Source organism: Bombina bombina, chromosome 1, assembly GCF_027579735.1.
Source record: "Bombina bombina isolate aBomBom1 chromosome 1, aBomBom1.pri, whole genome shotgun sequence".
In the NCBI taxonomy this organism is placed as follows: Eukaryota; Metazoa; Chordata; class Amphibia; order Anura; family Bombinatoridae; genus Bombina; species Bombina bombina.
The window spans coordinates 1,551,388,342-1,551,408,293 of record NC_069499.1 but is presented as its reverse complement, the minus strand read 5'-3'; the positions used below and the strand labels follow the sequence as shown (position 1 = coordinate 1,551,408,293).

At 38.8% G+C, this 19,952-nt stretch overlaps 1 protein-coding gene across 1 annotated transcript in view; it reads left to right on the top strand.

Annotated features, from left to right (window-relative positions):
- Window positions 1-19,952, top strand: part of RECQL5 (RecQ like helicase 5) — a 273,753-nt gene that overhangs the window by 66,903 nt on the left and 186,898 nt on the right. Inside the window, exon 5 of the mRNA XM_053709050.1 lies at window positions 14,404-14,509. Coding sequence (XP_053565025.1) covers window positions 14,404-14,509 — 106 coding nt within the window. The remainder of the gene's footprint in view (window positions 1-14,403; window positions 14,510-19,952) is intronic.

The following is a 19,952-nucleotide window of genomic DNA, read 5'->3' as shown; positions in this document are numbered from 1 at the left end:
AGTGGAAACTGGTTCATTGCTGGAGAGAATGGAACACTTTCTCTTTAAAGCATCTTTTGTCAACTGTTACATTAATTCACACACATAAGTAAAGGATATCTAGATACATTTAATGTAATTTAAAAATGTAACCTTTTTTTCAAGGTGCAGATTAATGGGTTAATGAATAATTTTGTTTCTCCAATTAAATTACTATTTTGTTACTGATACCTCATGCATCAAGTCTTTTTCAACATTTGTACTGATTCCCAATGTCCTGTGCGGGAGATTACTGGTCCAACCACAGAACGTGTACAGCACAGACCCAAATATTTCCAAAGAAAGTGGGGTGTCAGCTACTGTATATAAACTAAGCTGCCACTCCACAGGTCTCCTCCAGACTACAATGGAAGAAAGACTACAAACCCCATTCTTTTGCAAGCGCTAGCGGCAGAATTGGCTGCTCGTCTACAGAAACACTAAAAAGCAGCTGCACTCAAGCAAAGTTTATAAAAAACTTAAAAAGCAATGCTGTAAAACTGTAGACTTGGTCTACTGACTACCCATGTTCTGACGCCCTCACAATTTAAATGTTGGAAACATTGGTAATGATAAAGCTCCTGTATTCTGCATGCCTTGTTTGAGTGCAGCAATTTCAATGATTGGTCATACTTTAAAACAAGCTTTATAAACCCCAGGTGTTCTAGGGAGGTCATTCTCACCCACCTTCATGAGCAAATGAAGATTTTTGTGGAAAAAATAGACTGTGTGTATATATATATATATATATATATATGTATAATATAAAATAATATAATATATACAGGTACATCATATCCTCAAATTCAGAATTACGTAATCCAGACTTTTTCATTTTTTTTTTAAATAAAATTATTAAGAATTTTCTCCACTAGTAAGTCAAGCACTAAACAAAAGATGCAGAAGAAGATTGTGTATTCTAAAATGCAAATGATAGTCTAGAATACTTTTCTGATTACAGTACTGAACTATCTTTCTGATGGTATAATGTATACAAAAGTATTTAAAATGATATAAAAACTACCTTTAGGTTGTATGTATAAGATGTATTATGACATGTAAATATCACATAAATGACATAAAATATAAAAATATTTCAAAATCCCCAAAATTCCTGTAATCTAAACATTTTCAGGTCCCAACCGTGTGTGTGTGTGTATATGTGAATGTATTTATATATATATATATATATATATATATATATATATATATATATATATATATATACAGTATATGAAATATGTTACGGGTAAAGTAAGAAATCCGGGCAATCCTAGAAGAGGGGTACGGCCATGGGCTCCAATGTAGCCCCCTCATATGCCAATTTGTTCATGAGTGGCTTTGAAAATAAATTTATCTACATCAATAAGTCATTCAATTCTTGTTGTAAGCTATGGCTAAGGTATATAGACGATATTTTTGGCATATGGGGGGGCTCATTGGAGTCTCTGACACAGTTTGTGAATGAAATTAATGCCTCAATGACAAACATCAAGTTTACACTTACATATTCATCACATGAGATTAACTTTTTGGATACCACTGTTTATATACAAGATGATAAATTGAACACTGATCTCTTCACTAAACCTACAGATAGAAACACCCTTTTGAGATATGAAAGTTTCCATCCTGAGACAGTGTTCAATTCTATCCCAAGAAGTCAGTTACTACGCACTAAGAGGATAGTGAGTGATCAAGACAGACTTCCCTTTAGACTACAATCTATGGGTAATAAGTTTATCCAAAGAGGTTATCCTCAGGAGATTATAAATAAAAATATCATGGATCTCGATAAAAGTAAAGTTAAACCTAAAACCAGGAATGATGTAAATAGATTGGTGCTCACTATGGAATATAGTCAGCGAAGTCAACATATTTTTAAAGCAGTAAGAAAACACTGGCATTTATTAACAAAATTTAATCCTGAAGTCGAGTCCTTTAAATTACCACCAATGCCATCCTATAGACGGGTGAGAAATCTAAGGGATAATCTAGTCAGAGCAGATGTGGGGACAACTAAACAATCTGAAATTAACTATTTGACTACTCCTAATAAAGGTTGTTATCCTTGTCTGCACTGTGCACAATGTAATTCAGTCATTAGAGGTAAATATTTGGCCCAAAATGACAAACGTAAACAGTATACTATCAATGGTCTATACACTTGTCAAACCAATTATGTAATCTATCTTCTCAAATGTCCATGTGGCCTCTGTTATATCGGAGAGACCACCCAAGCCGCTAGGTTTAGTCAGCACAAGGCATCAATTAAATCTAAAGATATGACTCTGCCAGTATCTGCACATTTTACCCAAATGGGACACACTGTTAGCCAGTTGCGCTTTCAAGTAATCGACCATATCCCCACACATAGAAGAGGGGGTAACAGAGAACTTAAACTAAAACAAAAGGAAGTTTGGTGGATCAAGAAATTAAATACATTGTACCCTTATGGTCTGAATAGGGACTACGATCTGTATTTGTTTTTATAAATTTTGATAGGGTGTCATTCAATATGGTACCACTAGAGGCCACTATTAGAAAAAGTAATAGGTATATTATCATGCTTGGATAGGCATGGGTTAATTCAATTAAGAATGTGAGCTGAAATCTCATTGGTCAAATCACCCTTTTTAAATGTGTGTTTTACTGTGTTTTAACTATGCATGATTAAGGACCATGTAGGTCCGAAACGTCGCTTTTATTTGTTGTGATATCTCCAATAAAGAAATAATTCACCTTTAAGAATATTGATGCAGTGGTGCTGTTACTTTCTACATATGGACTGTATCTATTTGGGTTCTTGCTGATAGCCCATTGTAACGAGCACACAGCCAGGCTAAAGTAATTCAATAAGTGCTGGACTCTATCTGTTTATTTTGTATATATATATATATATATATATATATATATATATATATATATATATATATATATAAATATATATATATATATATATATATAAATATATATACAGTATATGAAATATGTTACGGGTAAAGTAAGAAATCCGGGCAATCCTAGGATTACCTGTGTAAAACGGACATTAACCAAGTGGCTGTGGGTAAAGCCTGATGTACTATAATTCCCCCCATCTACACTATTTATTTTGCCTCCGCCTGGGGGGTTCAAGGACTGCGCTGCGCCAATCTTCTGGCCTCCACCCCAAGTGAACCTTGGGAATGAAGTTTACAAGGCCCCCCTTGAACCACCCAGGTGTAGGCAAAAAAAGATAATGAATATGGGGGAATTACAATGCATGCTATATATGTTCGATGTGGTGATTTCGAACTCTGAAGGGATTTATGATCATACATCGGCTTTACCCACAGCCGCTTGGGTAATGTTTGTTTTATCTGAGTAATCCTAGGATTATCCAATATCTGACGCAACATATATATATATATATAATTACTGAATATATATATATATATATATATATATATATATATATATAGTTTGTGTAAGAAATATGTGAAATTGCTAAGGTTATATGTAACTGCTGACATAAAACACATGTAGATATTTGTAGATATAAGTGCCGCTGTTTTTTAAATTTCTCTTGCAAGATGTATCGACTCGACGGATTCATCCATACTTGTGGGATATTCTCCTTCCTTACAGGAAGTGGCAAAGAGAGCACCCACAGCAGAGCTGTCTATATAGCTTCACCCCCAGTCATTCTCTTTGCCTACTCTAAGTACTAGGAAGGGTAAAGTGAGCGTGGTGACAAAAATGTTAGTTTTTATTTTCTCAAGCAAAAGTTTGTTATTTTAAATGGTACCGGTGTGTACTATTCACTCTCTGGCAGAAAAAGGATGAAGATTTCTGCAAGGAGGATGATGATCTTAGCACTTTGTTACTAAGATCCACTGCTGTTCTCACAAGGGCTGAGGAGTACAGGAAAACCTCAGTTGGGGGAACGGTTTGCATGCTAAGCTGCATTGAGGTATGTTCAGTCAATTTTTTTCTAGACAGACTGTGATAATTCTAGAAAAGGCTGGCAATATCCCCATGAGGGAAGGGTAAGCTGTATTCAGACACTTAGTAGGAATCCCAGCTTGCATAAAGGGCTCATTTGTTACTGGTGACACTTATAGGAAAAACGTTTTTTTATTGAAAACTTAAACGTTTTTTGAGGGACTTTAAGGGGTCATTGTGGCTTATTTAAGGGTTATTAACCCACATGGCTAGTTTAGAAACACTTTTATGTGTTTCTTTTAGGCCCCACTAACATCGAGTGAGGTGGGAGGGACCTATTTTCGCGCCGCAGTTTCTTTTACTCAGAAGACATCCAACTGCTTCTCCAGAGGGTCTTGCTGTGTTTGAGGGCCTAAAAGAAGTTTTCCCCCCACAAATCTATCCTAAAGGGCAGGTAGGCGCCACAGCAGAGCTTTGGCAAGGTGCTGAACGTCTTTATACCGGTTTTTGACGTTGTGTCAATCCGGTTTTTACATTAAGGGGTTAATCGTTTATTTGTCTGGCTGTGCAAACTTACTAAGGCTTTATGATACTACTGTAAAAATTTCGTCAAGTTTACTTTTTTTACACTGTTTTGCAGAGTTTGTGCATCTTTTTTTCTCTTAAAGGCACAGTGCCATTTTTTTTCTAAGTATTATTTACTTTGAATAAAGTGTTTTCCAAGCTTGCTTGTTTCATTACTAGCCTGTTTAACATGTCTGACATCAAGGAAAATCCTTGCTCAATGTGTTTAGAAGCCATTGTGGAACCCCCTCTTTGAATATGTCCCACTTGCACTGATATGTCTATAAATTATAAAGAGCATATTATAGCACTTAAAAATATAGCAATAGATGATTCTCAGACAGAAATAAATGAGGTTATGCCATCTAGCTCTCCCCAAGTGTCACAACCAGTAACGCCCGCACAAGAGACGCCAAGTACCTCTAGTGCGTCGACTTCATTTACTTTACAAGACATGTCCACAGTTATGAATACAACCCTCACAGAGGTTTTATCTAAACTGCCTGGTTTACAAGGAAAGCGTGATAGCTCTGGGTTAAGAACAAATGCTGAGCCTTCTGACGCTTTAGTAGCCATATCGATATACCCTCACAATGTTCTGAAGTAGGGGTAAGGGATTTGCTATCTGAGGGAGAGATTTCTGATTCAGGAAAGACGCTCCCTCAGACAGATTCTGATATGACGGCCTTTAAATTTAAGCTTCAACACCTCCGCTTGTTGCTGAGGGAGGTATTAGCGACTCTGGATGATTGTGACCCTAAAGTGGTCCTAGAGAAATTGTGTAAAATGGACAAATACTTAGAGGTTCCTGTTAACACTGATGTTTTTCCAGTCCCTAAGAGGATTGCGAATATTGTTACTAAGGAGTGGGATAGACCAGGTATACCTTTCGCTCCCCCTCCTGTTTTTAAGAAAATGTTTCCCATATCTGACACCATGCGGGACTCGTGGCAGACGGTTCCTAAGGTGGAGGGAGCTATTTCTACTCTCGCTAAGCGTACAACTATACCTATCGAAGATAGTTGTGCTTTCAAAGATCCTATGGATAAAAAATTAGAGGGCCTCCTAAAGAAAATTTTTGTTCAATGTTTTCTTCTCCAACCTATTGCCTGCATTGTTCCTGTAACTACTGCAGCTGCTTTCTGGTTCGAGGCTCTAGAAGAGGCTCTTCAGATGGAGAATCCATTAGAGGATATTACGGATAGAATTAAGGCCCTTAAGTTGGCTAATTCTTTCATTACAGATGCCGCTTTCCAACTGGCTAAATTAGCGGCAAAGAATTCAGGTTTTGCCATTTTAGCACGCAGGGCGTTATGGCTTAAGTCCTGGTCTGCTGATGTGTCATCAAAATCTAAACTTTTGAACATCCCTTTCAAAGGAAAGACCCTATTCGGGTCTGAACTGAAAGAGATTATTTCAGACATCACTGGAGGGAAAGCCCATGCCCTCCCTCAGGATAAAACAAATAAAATGAGGACCAAACAAAATAATTTTCGTTCCAGACAACAATACGAGGTGGACATGTGTTTTGTTTTTGGGTGTAGTTATCCTTGCTATGGGCGTGGCTGCACCTGATCGTTTCTCATCGTATCTCCGCCTAGTTCCTGGTTCGGGTCTCACACTGAACCGTCAGATTATATGTCCGGAGCCCCAAATAGAGTCTGCCTGTCACCTATCAGCAGGACCACTGGACTTAGCTATGACCTTACGTGCAAGGTGGTTATAGAAAGTTACTGTGCTTTTTTGTATACACTGTCTGGTGGGTGCTAATTTGTACTAACTGTGTTTTGAGCTTGGGGCTTATGCATATATAGTGTGCACGCATATTTGCCTCAAGCAAATAGAATGTCTACGCACAAGAAGCTGATGTATGAGCACTGTATTAAAGGCTTATACATATTCACTGTGAGTGCTTAGGGCTGTGTCTGATAATATCAAGTGTTTATAAACATGTTACTTATCCCCCTTTGAATACTGTATTTAGAACTTTGGTTTCCTTCTTTAAAAAAAAAAAAAAAAAAAAAAAAAAAAAAAAGGGCACTGCTGGTTTCAAATATCATCATGTCATGGTACTTCTGTGTGTGCTCTGTGTACCATGCCAGTGCTGTGCTGCTCACCTTATGCTAAGGATAGGCATGTAACTCAATAGAACAGGGGAGGGCTGTACATTTTTAGCCATTTCGGTCCTCTTTGGGCCGAAATTGGAATTGCACATTTTCGGCGGCCCAAATTTTGGTGCATCGCTAGTATTATTCTTTATTTAGTTCTGTGTAACAGAATCAGATATAACCGTTTTTTTTTTTTTTTTACCAATTATCAAAATAAAAGTATAGTCCTAGAAAAGTATTATTATTATATGCAAAACAGTAAGTCAAGTAATGACTCAAACAGCAGCTCTAGGCTGGCATCAAATTTTAAATATGCTACACAATAATTTTACAGAAAGTAAAAGGCAAAACAACCGAAAAACGAAATACAAGGTGGCCCTCGTTTTACAACGGTTCAATTTACACCGTTTCAAAATAACAACCTTTTTTTCCAGTCATGTGACTGCTATTGAAAAGCATTGAGAAGCAGTGCTATTATTAAAATAGCCAGTAGGTGGAGCTGTCCGCTTGTGTTGCAGCAAAGCCAAGCAAGCTGAAATTAATCATTTTAACCAGACCTGAGCTATCGAGCAGATTTCAAAGGAACAAGATCTTCCTGTCTATGAATCAGTCCAGATTGGAATGCATTGAAAGAACTGTTTGCAGAAAAATGCAAGTGAAGTCTGTGTTGTGTGATTATTTTATTAGGTTTATAATGCTGCATAGCAAATGTTTTTGTTCATTTAACTTAGTTTAATTATATATTCTGTGTTGTGTGATTATTTTATTAGGCTTATAATGCTGTTTAGCATTTAAAGTCTTCATTTCAAAGCTTTAAAAATAATGTATTAGTTGTTATTTATGACAATTTTGAGAGGGACCTGGAACCTATCTCCCTCACTTCCCATTGACTTACATTATAAACTGGGTTTCAATTTACAACGGTTTCGATTTACAACCATTCCTTCTGGAACCTAACCCCGGCGTAAACTGAGGGCTACCTGTAGCCAAACATGCCATTTTCGGCCAAAACTTTCTGGGTCGAAATTTCAGTGCATCCCTAGTTTCTAGCAATATTAAGTGCTGATTTGTGGAGAAGTAAAAAATGCAAGCCTTATTGTTTACTGCAATAATTAACTTGTCTGGCTAATTGTGGCCTATGTGACAACATATACACTGGTTATTTGTGCTGTATTATGTGATTTTGAATAGCCAGTATTTTACATGAGTTTTAATAGCCTCTGCCTTGTAGCTTGGTTTTGTGTAATGTGTAACTAACATTCAGATTTAGTTTTAATTACAAATAAAATCTGCCTACACTTGGGATAACCTATAAAATCTACAACATCATCTATTATCCAAATAAATTTGTTCTTTCCAGTTCCATAGATTTTCATAGTTACTTAATTTACAAGTCATCCTCATGAAGGCTTGTGCATTATTATAACATTCTAAAACAGGATTGTTCAATCAAATTATATTCTCCTCAAGTACTTTTTTATCTGCCCCCCCGCCCCCCCCCCTCCAACCTCAAATTCTCTCCACTTATTTGTGAATCACTATTCTTAAATAGGCCCATTTCGGTTCACTGATAAACACAGTAAAGAGCTTCTCAGTAGATGTGTATACATCTTTGTTTTTATTAATAGTAATTCTAAATGAAGACAAAAAACATTACAATTTTATTTTAGCTAAACTAATTTAAAGGTAACTCACTAAAACATTAATGAATCATTATATCTTTAAACTGATTTCTTTCCTAAGACATGGAAAATCCACAACATCATTCCAATTATTAGTGTGATATTCACTCCTGGCCAGCAGAAGGAGGCAAAGAGCACCACAGCAAAGCTGTTAAGTGTCACTTCCCTTACCCATAACCCCCAGTCATTCTCTTTGCCTCTGTAAATGGAGGAGGTAAAGTTCGGTGTCTGAAGATATTTATTCCTTTTTTGGGTACTTTTCCCTGCAAGCAAAGATTTGGGTTTAGCTGTGTCCACATCAATCTCTTGAGTAAGAGTAGTGGTGACTTTTAAGCAGTTAGGAAGTGGTGAGGTGGTCCATACTTTCTTTTCCTAACATGTTTGCTGCCCTAGTCATAGAATGCCAGAGTTGGTTACTCTGTTCTTTCTTTTTCTACAGCTAGACTGCAGGTAAGTGCTTTTGTCTTCTAGGTGTTGGAGACTTGCACTTCAGAAAAATAGTTAACTCTGCAGTAATATTGGGACATGATAAATCCTTTATAGATGGAATTTACTGGGGCAGTGTGCAGGCACATATTGTATGTAGAGACTAAGGTTTAATCTATATATATATATATATATATATATATATATATATATATATATATATATATATATATATAATATATTGGGGAAGTTTCCTCTGTGGCTCTTTAATTTTATTCACTCTTGTAGTGTTGAACATTTTATTAGAAGCGCAACGGTAGGGCACAATTTATTGAGGCTTTTATTGTGACTGCAAAAGGACTTTTATGCTCCGGTCTTACTCGGCAGTTTCTTGGAATGCGCGTTTTTGGTTTGCTCCGCAGTTCCTGTTTGCCGGTCATGTGACTTCCTGCTCATCCGACTCGGAGCGTAGTGGCTTCACTTCTTCTAAGCTTCTTCTGTGTCGGCTTGTTGAAGGAGTTGCTCGTAAGTAGCCTCTCTGCATCTGACTAATTGTGTATCCTCTGAGAGTTACGGTAGGGCACCTCAGACTGTCTGAGGTGTAGAGGTACTGAGATTATATTAGGTAGTATAACGCTCTAGGGGAGAAAGATTTCTTGTTAAAGGACATGGAACAGGAATCTGTTTCTTTTGATAGATGTTTATTATGTCTAGAGGCCTAAATTGTTTTCTCTATGCAATTGTGTGCTACATGTTTAGCTAGAACGCTAGAGTGTAAAGATAAATTATTGCCCTCTGAGCCTAATGTCTCCCAGGATAATGCTGTTCAGGTTATGCCGCAGCTTTCTCCTCAAACGTCCCAAGCCTCAATGGCGTCACATACAGTGCCCTGCGATTCCTCTCAGCCTCCTGGAGGTGTATATTTGCCGGGAGATTTTGCTGCACAGATATCCTCTGCGGTATCTGCGGCATTATCTGCTTTTCCCATGTTGGGGAAGCGCAAGAGGAAGACTATGCATTTTTCTGATAGTAAGAAGTCTGTCGCTTCTGCTGCTGCAAAGGTTGACCTCTCTCATAGGTCTGATGAAGAGGATACCTCGGTGGCTTCTGAGGGTGAAATCTCAGATTCAGACAGTAAATTTCAGATTTAAGCTTGAACACCTCCGTTTACTACTAAAGGAGGTACTGGCTACTTTGGACGAATCAGATTCTTCTGTCGCTGTCAACCCTAAGAAATCTAGTAAACGTAATAAATACTATGATGTTCCTTCCTCTGTGGAAGTGTTTCCTGTCCCTGACCGTATGTCGGAGATCATTGCACAGGAGTGGGATAAACCAGGGATAACTTTCTCCCCATCTCCCGTTTTTAAAAAGATCTTTCCTGTGGCTGTCTCCATTCGAGATGCATGGCGCACAGTGCCTTAGGTAGAAGGGGCTATTTCTACTCTGGCTAAGATAACCACATACCCTATTGAGGATAGCTGTTCTTTTAAGGATCCCATGGACAAAAAGCAGGAGGCTTATTTAAAGAGGATGTATGTGCATCAGGGTCTACAATGGCAACCTGCTGTTTGTATTGCCTCAGTAGCAAGTGCAGCATCTTATTGGTGTGATGCCTTGTCTGAATTGATTTTGGAGGAGACTCCGTTGGAGGAGATCCAAGATAGGATTAAGGCCCTCAAATTAGCCAATTCCTTTATTTCTGATGCTAACATTCAATTCATTAGACTAGGAGCCAAGATGTCTGGCTTCACTGTTCTACCCTACAGGGCTTTGTGGCTGAAATCTTGGTCAGCTGATGTTACCTCCAAGTCCAAGCTTCTTTCGCTACTTTACAAGGGTAAGACCCTATATGGTCCTGGTCTGGTGGAAATCATTTCTGAAATTACGGGTGGAAAGGGGTCCTTTCTTCCCCAAGATAAGAAGAATAGACCTAAAGGACGTAAAAAATCAGCCGTCTTCCCCTTCCTCCTCCAAGCCGGAGCAGTCCAAGTTCCCTTGGAGACCCAATCAGACTTGGAATAAGGGGAAACAATCAAAGAAGCCTTCATCTGAGACTAAGTCAGCATGAAGGGTCCGTCCCTGGTCCGGTACTGGATCAGGTAGGGGGCAGACTTTCCTGGTTTAACAAACTTGGATACGCTATGTCCCAGACCCTTTGGCTGTGGACATAGTATCTCAGGGTTGCAAAATAGAATTCAAGACTTTTCCTCCCAGGGGCAGATTCCTCCTCTCAAGGTTATCTGCAGACCACATAAAAAGAGAGGCATTCTGAAAGTGCGTTCAGGACCTTTTCTCCATGGAAGTGATTGTTCCTGTTCCTCTAAGGGAACAGAGTCTAGGATTCTATTCAAATCTGTTTGTGGTTCCCAAAAAGGAGGTAACTTTTCGACCCATTTTAGACCTAAAGTGTCTCAACAAATTTCTCAGGGTGCCGTCCTTCAAAATGGAGACCATTCGTTCCATTTTTCCTTTGGTCCAAGAGGTTGAGTTCATGATGACCATATCCCTGAAGGACGTGTATCTTCATGTTTCCATCTGCAGGGATCATCACCAATTCCTGAGATTCACTTTTCTAGACAAGCACTTTCAGTTTGTTGCTCTTCCTTTTGGCCTTGCCACAGCTCCCAGAATTTTTTCAAATTTTCTGGGGGCTCTCTTGGCAGTTGTCAGGTCTCAATGAATTGTGGTGGCTTCCTATCTAGACGATATCTTGGTACAGGCGCCATCTTTTCAACAAGCAAACTGTAATACAGAGATCTTGTTGTCTTTTCTACGTTCCCACTGATGGAAAGTGAATCTGGAGAAGAGTTCCCTTGTTCCAGCTACAAGGGTGATTTTCTTAGGGACCATCATAGATTCCCGATCTATGAATTTTTTTCTGACGGAGGTCAGAATATCCAAGCTTCTCTCTTCCTGCCTCTCTCTACAGTCTATTGTTCAGCCATCAGTGGCTCAGTGCATGGAGGTAATTGGTCTGATGGTCGCTTCCATGGATATCATTCCCTTTGCTATATTCCATTTAAGAGCTCTTCAATTATGCATGCTTAGACAATGGAACGGAGACCATTCCGATCTGTTGCAGAGGATAGATCTGAACAAGTTGACAAGAGACTCTCTTTCGTGGTGGATTTTATCTGTCTCAAGGCACATGTTTCCGGAGACCCTCCTGGGTGATTGTGACCACAGACGCCAGCCTGCTGGGCTGGGGTATAGTCTGGGACTCACTAAAGGCTAAAGGCTTAGGGCCTATGGACTCGGGAGGAGTCTTCTCTCCCAATAAACATCTTGGAGTTGAGAGCGAATTTCAATGCTCTGATGGCCTGGCCTCAGTTGTCTTTAGCCCTGTTTATCAGGTTCCACTCGGACAACATCACCTCAGTGGCCTCACCATTGTCTTCTATCTGCCATCCACATTCCAGGAGTGGATAACTGTGATGCGGATTTCCTGAGCAGACAGACCTTTCATCCCAGGGAGTGGGCTCTCCATCCATAGGTGTTCTCCAGGTTAACCCTCAAGTGGGGGTACCAGAGTTGGATCTGATGGTGTCTCATCAGAACGCCATACTTCCAAGGTACGGTTCAAGGTCAAGAGATCCTCAGGCTGCTCTGATAGATGCTCTGGCGGTTCCTTGGGATTTCGGTCTAGCATACCTGTTTCCTCAGTTTGCGCTCCTTCCACGAGTCATTGCTCGTATCAAACAGGAGAGAGCGTCTGTAATTCTAATTGCTCCCGCATGACCTTGCAGGACCTGGTTTACAGACCTAGTGAAGATGTCATCTCTTCCTCCTTGGGGATTACCTCTGCGGAAGGACCTTCTATCTCAGGGTCCTTTCCTCCATCCAAATCTCGTTTCTCTGAAGCTGACTGCATGGAGATTGAACGCTTAGTTAAGCATGGGTTTTCTGAGTCAGTTATTGATACCATGCTTCAGGCTCGCAAGCCTGTTACTCGTAAAATTTACCATAAGGTATGGCGTAAATTCCTTTATTGGTGTGAATCAAAGGGCTACTCTTGGAGTAGGGTCAGGATTCCTAGAATTTTGTCTTTTCTTCAGGAAGGTCTGGAGAAAAGATTGTCAGTCAGTTCTCTGAAAGGTCAGATTTCTGTATTATCTATTCTTTTACATAAGCGTATGGCGGATGTGCCAGATGTTCAATCCTTTTGTCAGGCTTGGTCAGAATCAGGGCTGTGTTTAAACCTGTTGCTCCTCCATGGAGCCTTAACCTAGTTCTTAGAGTTTTGCAGCAGGCTCCGTTTGAGCCAATGCATTTGATAGATATTAAGCTGTTATCTTGGAAGGTTTTGTTTCTTATTGCTATTTCCTCTGCTCGTAGAGTTTCTGAACTCTCGGCTCTGCAGTGTGATTTGCTTATTTTATTTTTCATGCGGATAAGGCGGTCGGTCGTACTAAATTGGGGTTTCTCCCTAATGTGGTTTCGGATAGAAACATTAATCAGGAAATTGTTGTTCCTTCCTTTTGTCCTAATCTTCCTTCTCATAAGGAACGTCTTTTGCATAACTTGGATGTTGTGCGTGCTCTAAAATTTTACCTACATGCTACTAAAGATTTTTGTCAGTCTTTTGCCCTGTTTGTTTGTTTCTCAGGAAAGCGTAAGGGTCAAAGGCCACTTTTACTTCTCTTTCCCTCTGGTTGAGAAGTATGATTCGTTTTGCTTATGAGACTGCTGGTCAGCAGCTTCCTGAGAGAATTACGGCTCATTCCACAATGGCTGTCTCCTCTTCTTGGGCTTTCAAAAATGAAGCTTTTGTGGAACAGATTTGCAAGGCGGCAATATGGTCCTCTCTGCATACTTTTTCCAAATTTGATACTTTTGCCTTGGCTGAGGCCTCTTTTGGGAGAAAGGTTCTTCAAGCGGTGGTGCCATCCGTTTAAGTCTGCCCATCTTGTTTTTCCTCCCTGTTCATTCCGTGTCCTCTAGCTTGGGTATTGGTTCCCACTAGTAATTGGAATGACGTCATGGACTCTCCATGTCATAGGAAAGGAAATAAAACGTATGCTTACCTGATATATGTATTTCTTTCCGGACATGGAGAATCCACGACCCCACCCTTAGATTAGACAGTAATTTTTAACTAAACCTCAGGCACCTCTACACCTTTGTGTTATTTTCTTTTTCCATTTACCTTCGGCTGAATGACTGGGGATTATGGGTAAGGGAAGTAACACTTAACAGCTTTCTGTTGTGCTCTTTGCCTCCTCCTGCTGGCCAGGAGTGAATATCCCACTAATAATTGGAATGACGTTGTGGACTCTTCATGTCCAGAAAGAAAGAAATTTATCAGGTAAACATAAATTTATTTTTCTTTGTAGGACATGGTTTTTTGTGTGCATTGGGGCATTCTTTGTATAAGACTCACTTTGATTTGAGCTGATATTTGGAGGGTCTGTCTAATTGTAAACTTTTTTTTGAAAATTGTAAAATTATCTTACATTCACTCACAGTTTTGTATGCAAACAAATATAACGTCATCCTATTGAAAATCCAAGCTTTGTAAATGTCAATCTGTATTGATAGATTCATGAAAAGGAGCAGATATTTGTAATTTACAATAGAATAGATCTCATAATGTTACGCGTTTTACAGCAGTGTATAATAGTGACGCATTTGTAGAGCAATCAGCTGTATGTGTTACTGAGTTTGTATTTACCAAACAGGGGTTCTCCGGATGTGGAATAGTGTATTGCAGAACCAGAGATGCCTGTGAGACAGTGGCTCAACAGTTGCGTTTAAAAGGGATTGTATCCAAGGCCTATCATGCAGGTAAGCTGAGCAGAACTAGTGTGTCTGTGCAGGTAACAATGCTTATGGTATAGAGCAGTGATGCTAACGTTGGCACCTCAGATGTTTTGGAACTACATTTCCCATGATGCTTAGGCACTCTGCGTCTAGTTGAGCATCATAAGAGGGGCCAGGGTTAGCCATTACTGGTGTCAAGTGATGAATACTTTCAAAATGTAGCTTTGCCATTGTCCTGGCAATAAGGACATGAACAGAGACATCCAACATCTCTCATCACAAAACATTCTCTGTTCAACAACTCTCTGTTTATGTTATATCTTCTCTACACAAGTCCTCTCTAGTTAATTTACATTTGTTTAACTGTAAATAAGTTTCTCACTAGTCTGCACCGTACTTTTATTAAACACAGACATACAGACACATGCATGCAAACACATGCGCATACATGCGCACACAATTACACACCCGCACACCCCTATTGTTTACTGGTCAGGGATAAAGAGAAGCCATGTTAAGAGTTTTCAGTTTGCTTCTATTATTGAATTTGTTTTGTTCTCTTGGCATCTTCTGTTTAATGGCATAACTATGTTGGCTCAGTGCAAAAATGCACAAAATTGGTGGCTCTGCACATATATGCCTCTTGTCATTGACTCACCCATTGTGTTCAGATAGCTCCCTGTTGTGCACTTTAAAACTATATGTTTAACCCATGTGTTAAACACATAGGGATCGATCACAAACATTTAGAAACACTTAAAGGGACATAAAACAGGTTGAGATCTGTGCATATCCTAAAAGGGCTATTTAATTAAAAATAGCATGCATACATTTTTTTTAAAAAATTGCTGGCAAGTATTTTATCAGTGTTTAGACACAGGCATTGTATTTCAACTGAGTTCACAGCTTCTAGGCATGCTCCAGCAGATAATCCCTATGCACTTTTGCATTCTATCAAAAGAATAATAGATATAGATACAGCCATAGAAGGAAATGTGTGGGTGGAGTTAGAGCTTTACAATTTAGAAACTAAAAGGAAAGGGTTAATGGTGAGGCACTGCAGTATAAATTTGCAGGTAAAGTAATTAATGTACATATTATTATATTTTGTCTCTCTTCCAACTTGTTTTATGTCCCTTTAACAAATTATTTAAAGTGCCAGTCAACATTCAAATTAATGTTACATATGTCTGCACTATGTGGAGAATTATGTAACATTAACCTAGCGACGCCTGCAAAATAAAAGAGGATTTAAAAGATTTAACCCCCCGAATCCGTACTTCACTTACCTTCCTTGTCAGCCTCTTTTGATTTCTTCAACAGTGCATCAGCCGACAGCTTTACCCACCACTAGAGCGCGCTACTTGTAGTTTAACGGCACAACCTGATGCAGGCTCCTCCCTTTGAACCTATACATGAAATGGAGATTAAACTACTTTCTTGTTATTTCTTTTGGCTATTTCTTTTGTTAGAAGAATTTCTGAGTTTTCTTCTCTTTCTTGTGAACCTCCTTAAAGGACCAGTCAATACAGTAGATTTGCATAATCAACAAATGCATGATAAGAAGACAATGCAATAGCACTTAGTCTGAATTTCAAATGAGTAGTAGATTTTTGTTAAATAAATTGAAAAGTTATGTCTATTTCCACTCCCCCTGTATCATGTGACAGCAATCAGCCAATCACAAATGCATATACGTATATGCTGTGAATTCTTGCACATGCTCAGTAGGAGTTGGTGACTCAAAAAGTGTAAATATAAAAAGACTGTGCACATTTTGTTCATTGAAGTAAATTGGAAAGTTGTTTAAAATTGCTGCTGTATCAGAATATTGAAGTTTAATTTTGACTTGAGTGTCCCTTTAACTGATTTCTCATCAGGATAAGGCAGTTTTACAGACATCATTTGATTTCTCTTGTAAGGTGTATCCAGTGCACGGATCATCCATTACTTGTGGGATATTCTCCTTCCCAACAGGAAGTTGCAAGAGGATCACCCACAGCAGAGCTGCTATATAGGTCCTCCCCTAACTGCCATACCCAGTCATTCTCTTGCAACTCTCAACAAGCATGGAGGTAGTAAGAGGAAAGTGGTGTAATGTAGCTGTTATCTTGCTTCAATCAAAAGTTTGTTATTTTTAAATGGTACCGGAGTTGTACTATTTTGTCCCAGGCAGAAAAATAGAAGAATCTGCCTATGATTTCTATGATCTTAGCAGGTTGTAACTAAGATCCATTGCTGTTGTCACACATGACTGAAGAGAGAGGTAACTTCAGCGGGGGAATGGCGTGCAGGTTATCCTGCTATGAGGTATGTGCAGTTAAGATTTTTTCTAGAAGATGTGAATGCTAGAAAATGCTGCTGATACCAAATTTATGTAAGGTAAGCCTGAATACAGTGATTTAATAGCGACTGGTATCATGCTTACTTTCTGAGGTAATACTCTTTTATATTTACAATATAAAACGTTTGCTGGCATGTTTAAACATTTTATATATACTTTGGTGATAAAACTTTATTGGGGCCTAGTATTTTCCACATGGCTGGCTTAAATTTACCTAGAAACAGTTTCCTGAGGCTTTCCACTGTGTTACTATGAGTGGGAGGGGCCTAATTTAGCGCTTTTTTGCGCAGTAACTTTTACAGACTGAGACATCCAGCTTCCTCCAGGAGTCCCCTGAATGCTATAGGACATCTCTAAAGGGCTCTTTCCAAAATCGTTTGTTGGGGAAGGTAAGGCTGTGGCAGTTGGTGTGACTGTTAAAAAACGTTTATATAGTTTTTTTTATCTGTTTTTTTAACTAAGGAGTTAATCATCCATTTGCAAGTGGGTGCAATGCTCTGTTAGCTTATTATACACACTGTAAAAATTTTGTTTGATTTACTGCCTTTTTTCACTGTTTTTCAAATTCTGACAAAATTTGTTTCTCTTAAAGGCACAGTACCGTTTCTTATATTTGCTTGTTAACTTTATTTATAGGGGGGTAGTTATCAAGCCGTCTACTTTTCTGGCTTCGCCGGCCCAATACGCCCGCCTAAGCTCGCCTCACATCGCCGCCGCGGACCTGAAAAAATACGCCTAAGTTATCAAATAAAGCTGTCAAAAAGCCGCGGGGCGATGAGCAGCGGACTGTGAGAGTTATCACTCATCCGATCTCGCTGCCCTTCGGCTTTTTCCCAGCTTTATTGCTAGCCTGTCACTAAGCACTCACACTAAACTACACTGTTCTACCCCCTATACCGGCGCCCCCGGAGCCTCCCGCAACTCAATAAAGTTACTAACCCCTAAACCGCCGCTCCTAGACCCTGCCGCAACTCTTATAAATTTATTAACCCCTAAACCGCCGCTCCCGGACACCGCTGCCACCTACAGTATACCTAGTAACCCCTATCCTGCCCCCCCTACACCGTCGCCCTCTATTATAAAATTATTAACCCCTATCCTGCTGATCCCGGCACCTCTCCGCAACTAAATAAATAGTTTAACCCCAAAAAAACACAAAGGGTATACCCCAATAGGGGGCGCTAGTATGACATGCCTGAAGAAACGGTTTATACCGAGAAACGCGTTGCATGATTTTTACTTATTGTATATGAGGGATATATGTACTTTTAACTGTTGATAATTTTATTAAATCTTTTTTAACCATATAAACCTCATTGCAATTGATTATTCCTGAGCTACCTGTTCATTCTGAATGCTGTGGATCTTCCTGCATTATTCCCTGTACAGCCAGCTGGGTTGCTGAGAAAGCCAGCCTGCCTCTATTGGCACAACTGAGTGCCGCCACAGTATCTCCTGCTCCCATATTGCTGGACACATCACACACCATCAGTCTAGACACTGAATCTTCTACCTTGGATACCAGGGATTGCCATATCAGCCAGCTGGTGTGCTGTGAATACCAGCCCGCTCCTATAGGCACATCAGAGTGCCTTTCCAGATTGTGAGTACCCTGCACATGTATTATATGTGATGTTGGCTGTTTCAGATTCACACATACGGCGCCTCTTTCCTTGTGTTTGATAATAGTTTAACCCCTAAACCGCCGCTCCCTGAACCCGCCGCAACCTATATTAAACCTATTAACCCCTATCCTGCCCCCCCCTACACCGTCGCCACCTATAATAAATTTATTAACCCCTTATCTGCCCCCCACTACACCGCCGCCACTGTAATAAAATTATTAACCCCTAAACCTAAGTCTAACCCTAACGCCCCCCCTAACTTAAATATTAATTAAATAAATCTAAATAAATTAACTCTTATTAACTAAATGAATCCTATTTAAAACTAAATACTTACCTTTAAAATAAACCCTAATATAGCTACAATATAAATAATAATTATATTCTAGCTATTTTAGGATTTATTTTTATTTTACAGGTACCTTTCAATTTATTTTAACCAGGTACAATAGCTATTAAATAGTTATTAACTATTTAATAGCTTACCTAGCTAAAATAAAGAGAAATGTACCTGTTAAATAAATCCTAACCTAAGTTACAATTACACCTAACACTACACTATACTTTAATAAATTATTCCTATTTAAAAATAAATACTTACCTGTAAAATAAACCTGAAGATAGCTACAATATAAATATTAATTAAATAAATCTAAATAAATTAACTCTTATTAACTAAATGAATCCTATTTAAAACTAAATACTTACCTTTAAAATAAACCCTAATATAGCTACAATATAAATAATAATTATATTTAGCTATCTTAGGATTTATATTTATTTTACAGGTAACTGTATTTATTTTAGCTAGTTAGAATAGTTATTAAATAGTTATTAACTATTTAATAACTACCTAGCTAAAAGAAATACAAAATTACCTGTAAAATAAATCCTAACCTAAGTTACAATTAAACCTAATACTACACTATCATTAAATTAATTAAATAAACTACCTACAAATAACTACAATTAAATACAATTACATAAACTAACTAAAGTACAAAAAATAAAAAAGCTAAGTTACAAACATGTTAAAAATATTACAACAATTTTAAGCTACTTACACCTAATCTAAGCCCCCTAATAAAATAACAAACCCCCCCAAAATAAAAAAATGCCCTACCCTATTCTAAATTAAATAAATGTCAAAGCTCTTTTACCTTACCAGCCCTTAAAAGGGCCATTTGTGGGGGCATGCCCCAAAGAAAACAGCTCTTTTGCCTGTAAAAGAAAAATACAACCCCCCCCAACATTAAAACCCACCACCCACATACCCCTAATCTAACCCAAACCCCCCTTACAAAAACCTAACACTAATCCCCTGAAGATCATCCTACCTTTAGTTGTCTTCACTCAGCCGAGCCACCGATGGAACCGAAGTGGACATCCGGAGCGGAAGAAGTTAATCCTCCAAGCGGCGCTGAAGAAATCTTCCATCCGATGAAGTCATCATCCAGGCGGCGCTGAAGAAAAGTCTTCGATCCGGCCGATGTCATCT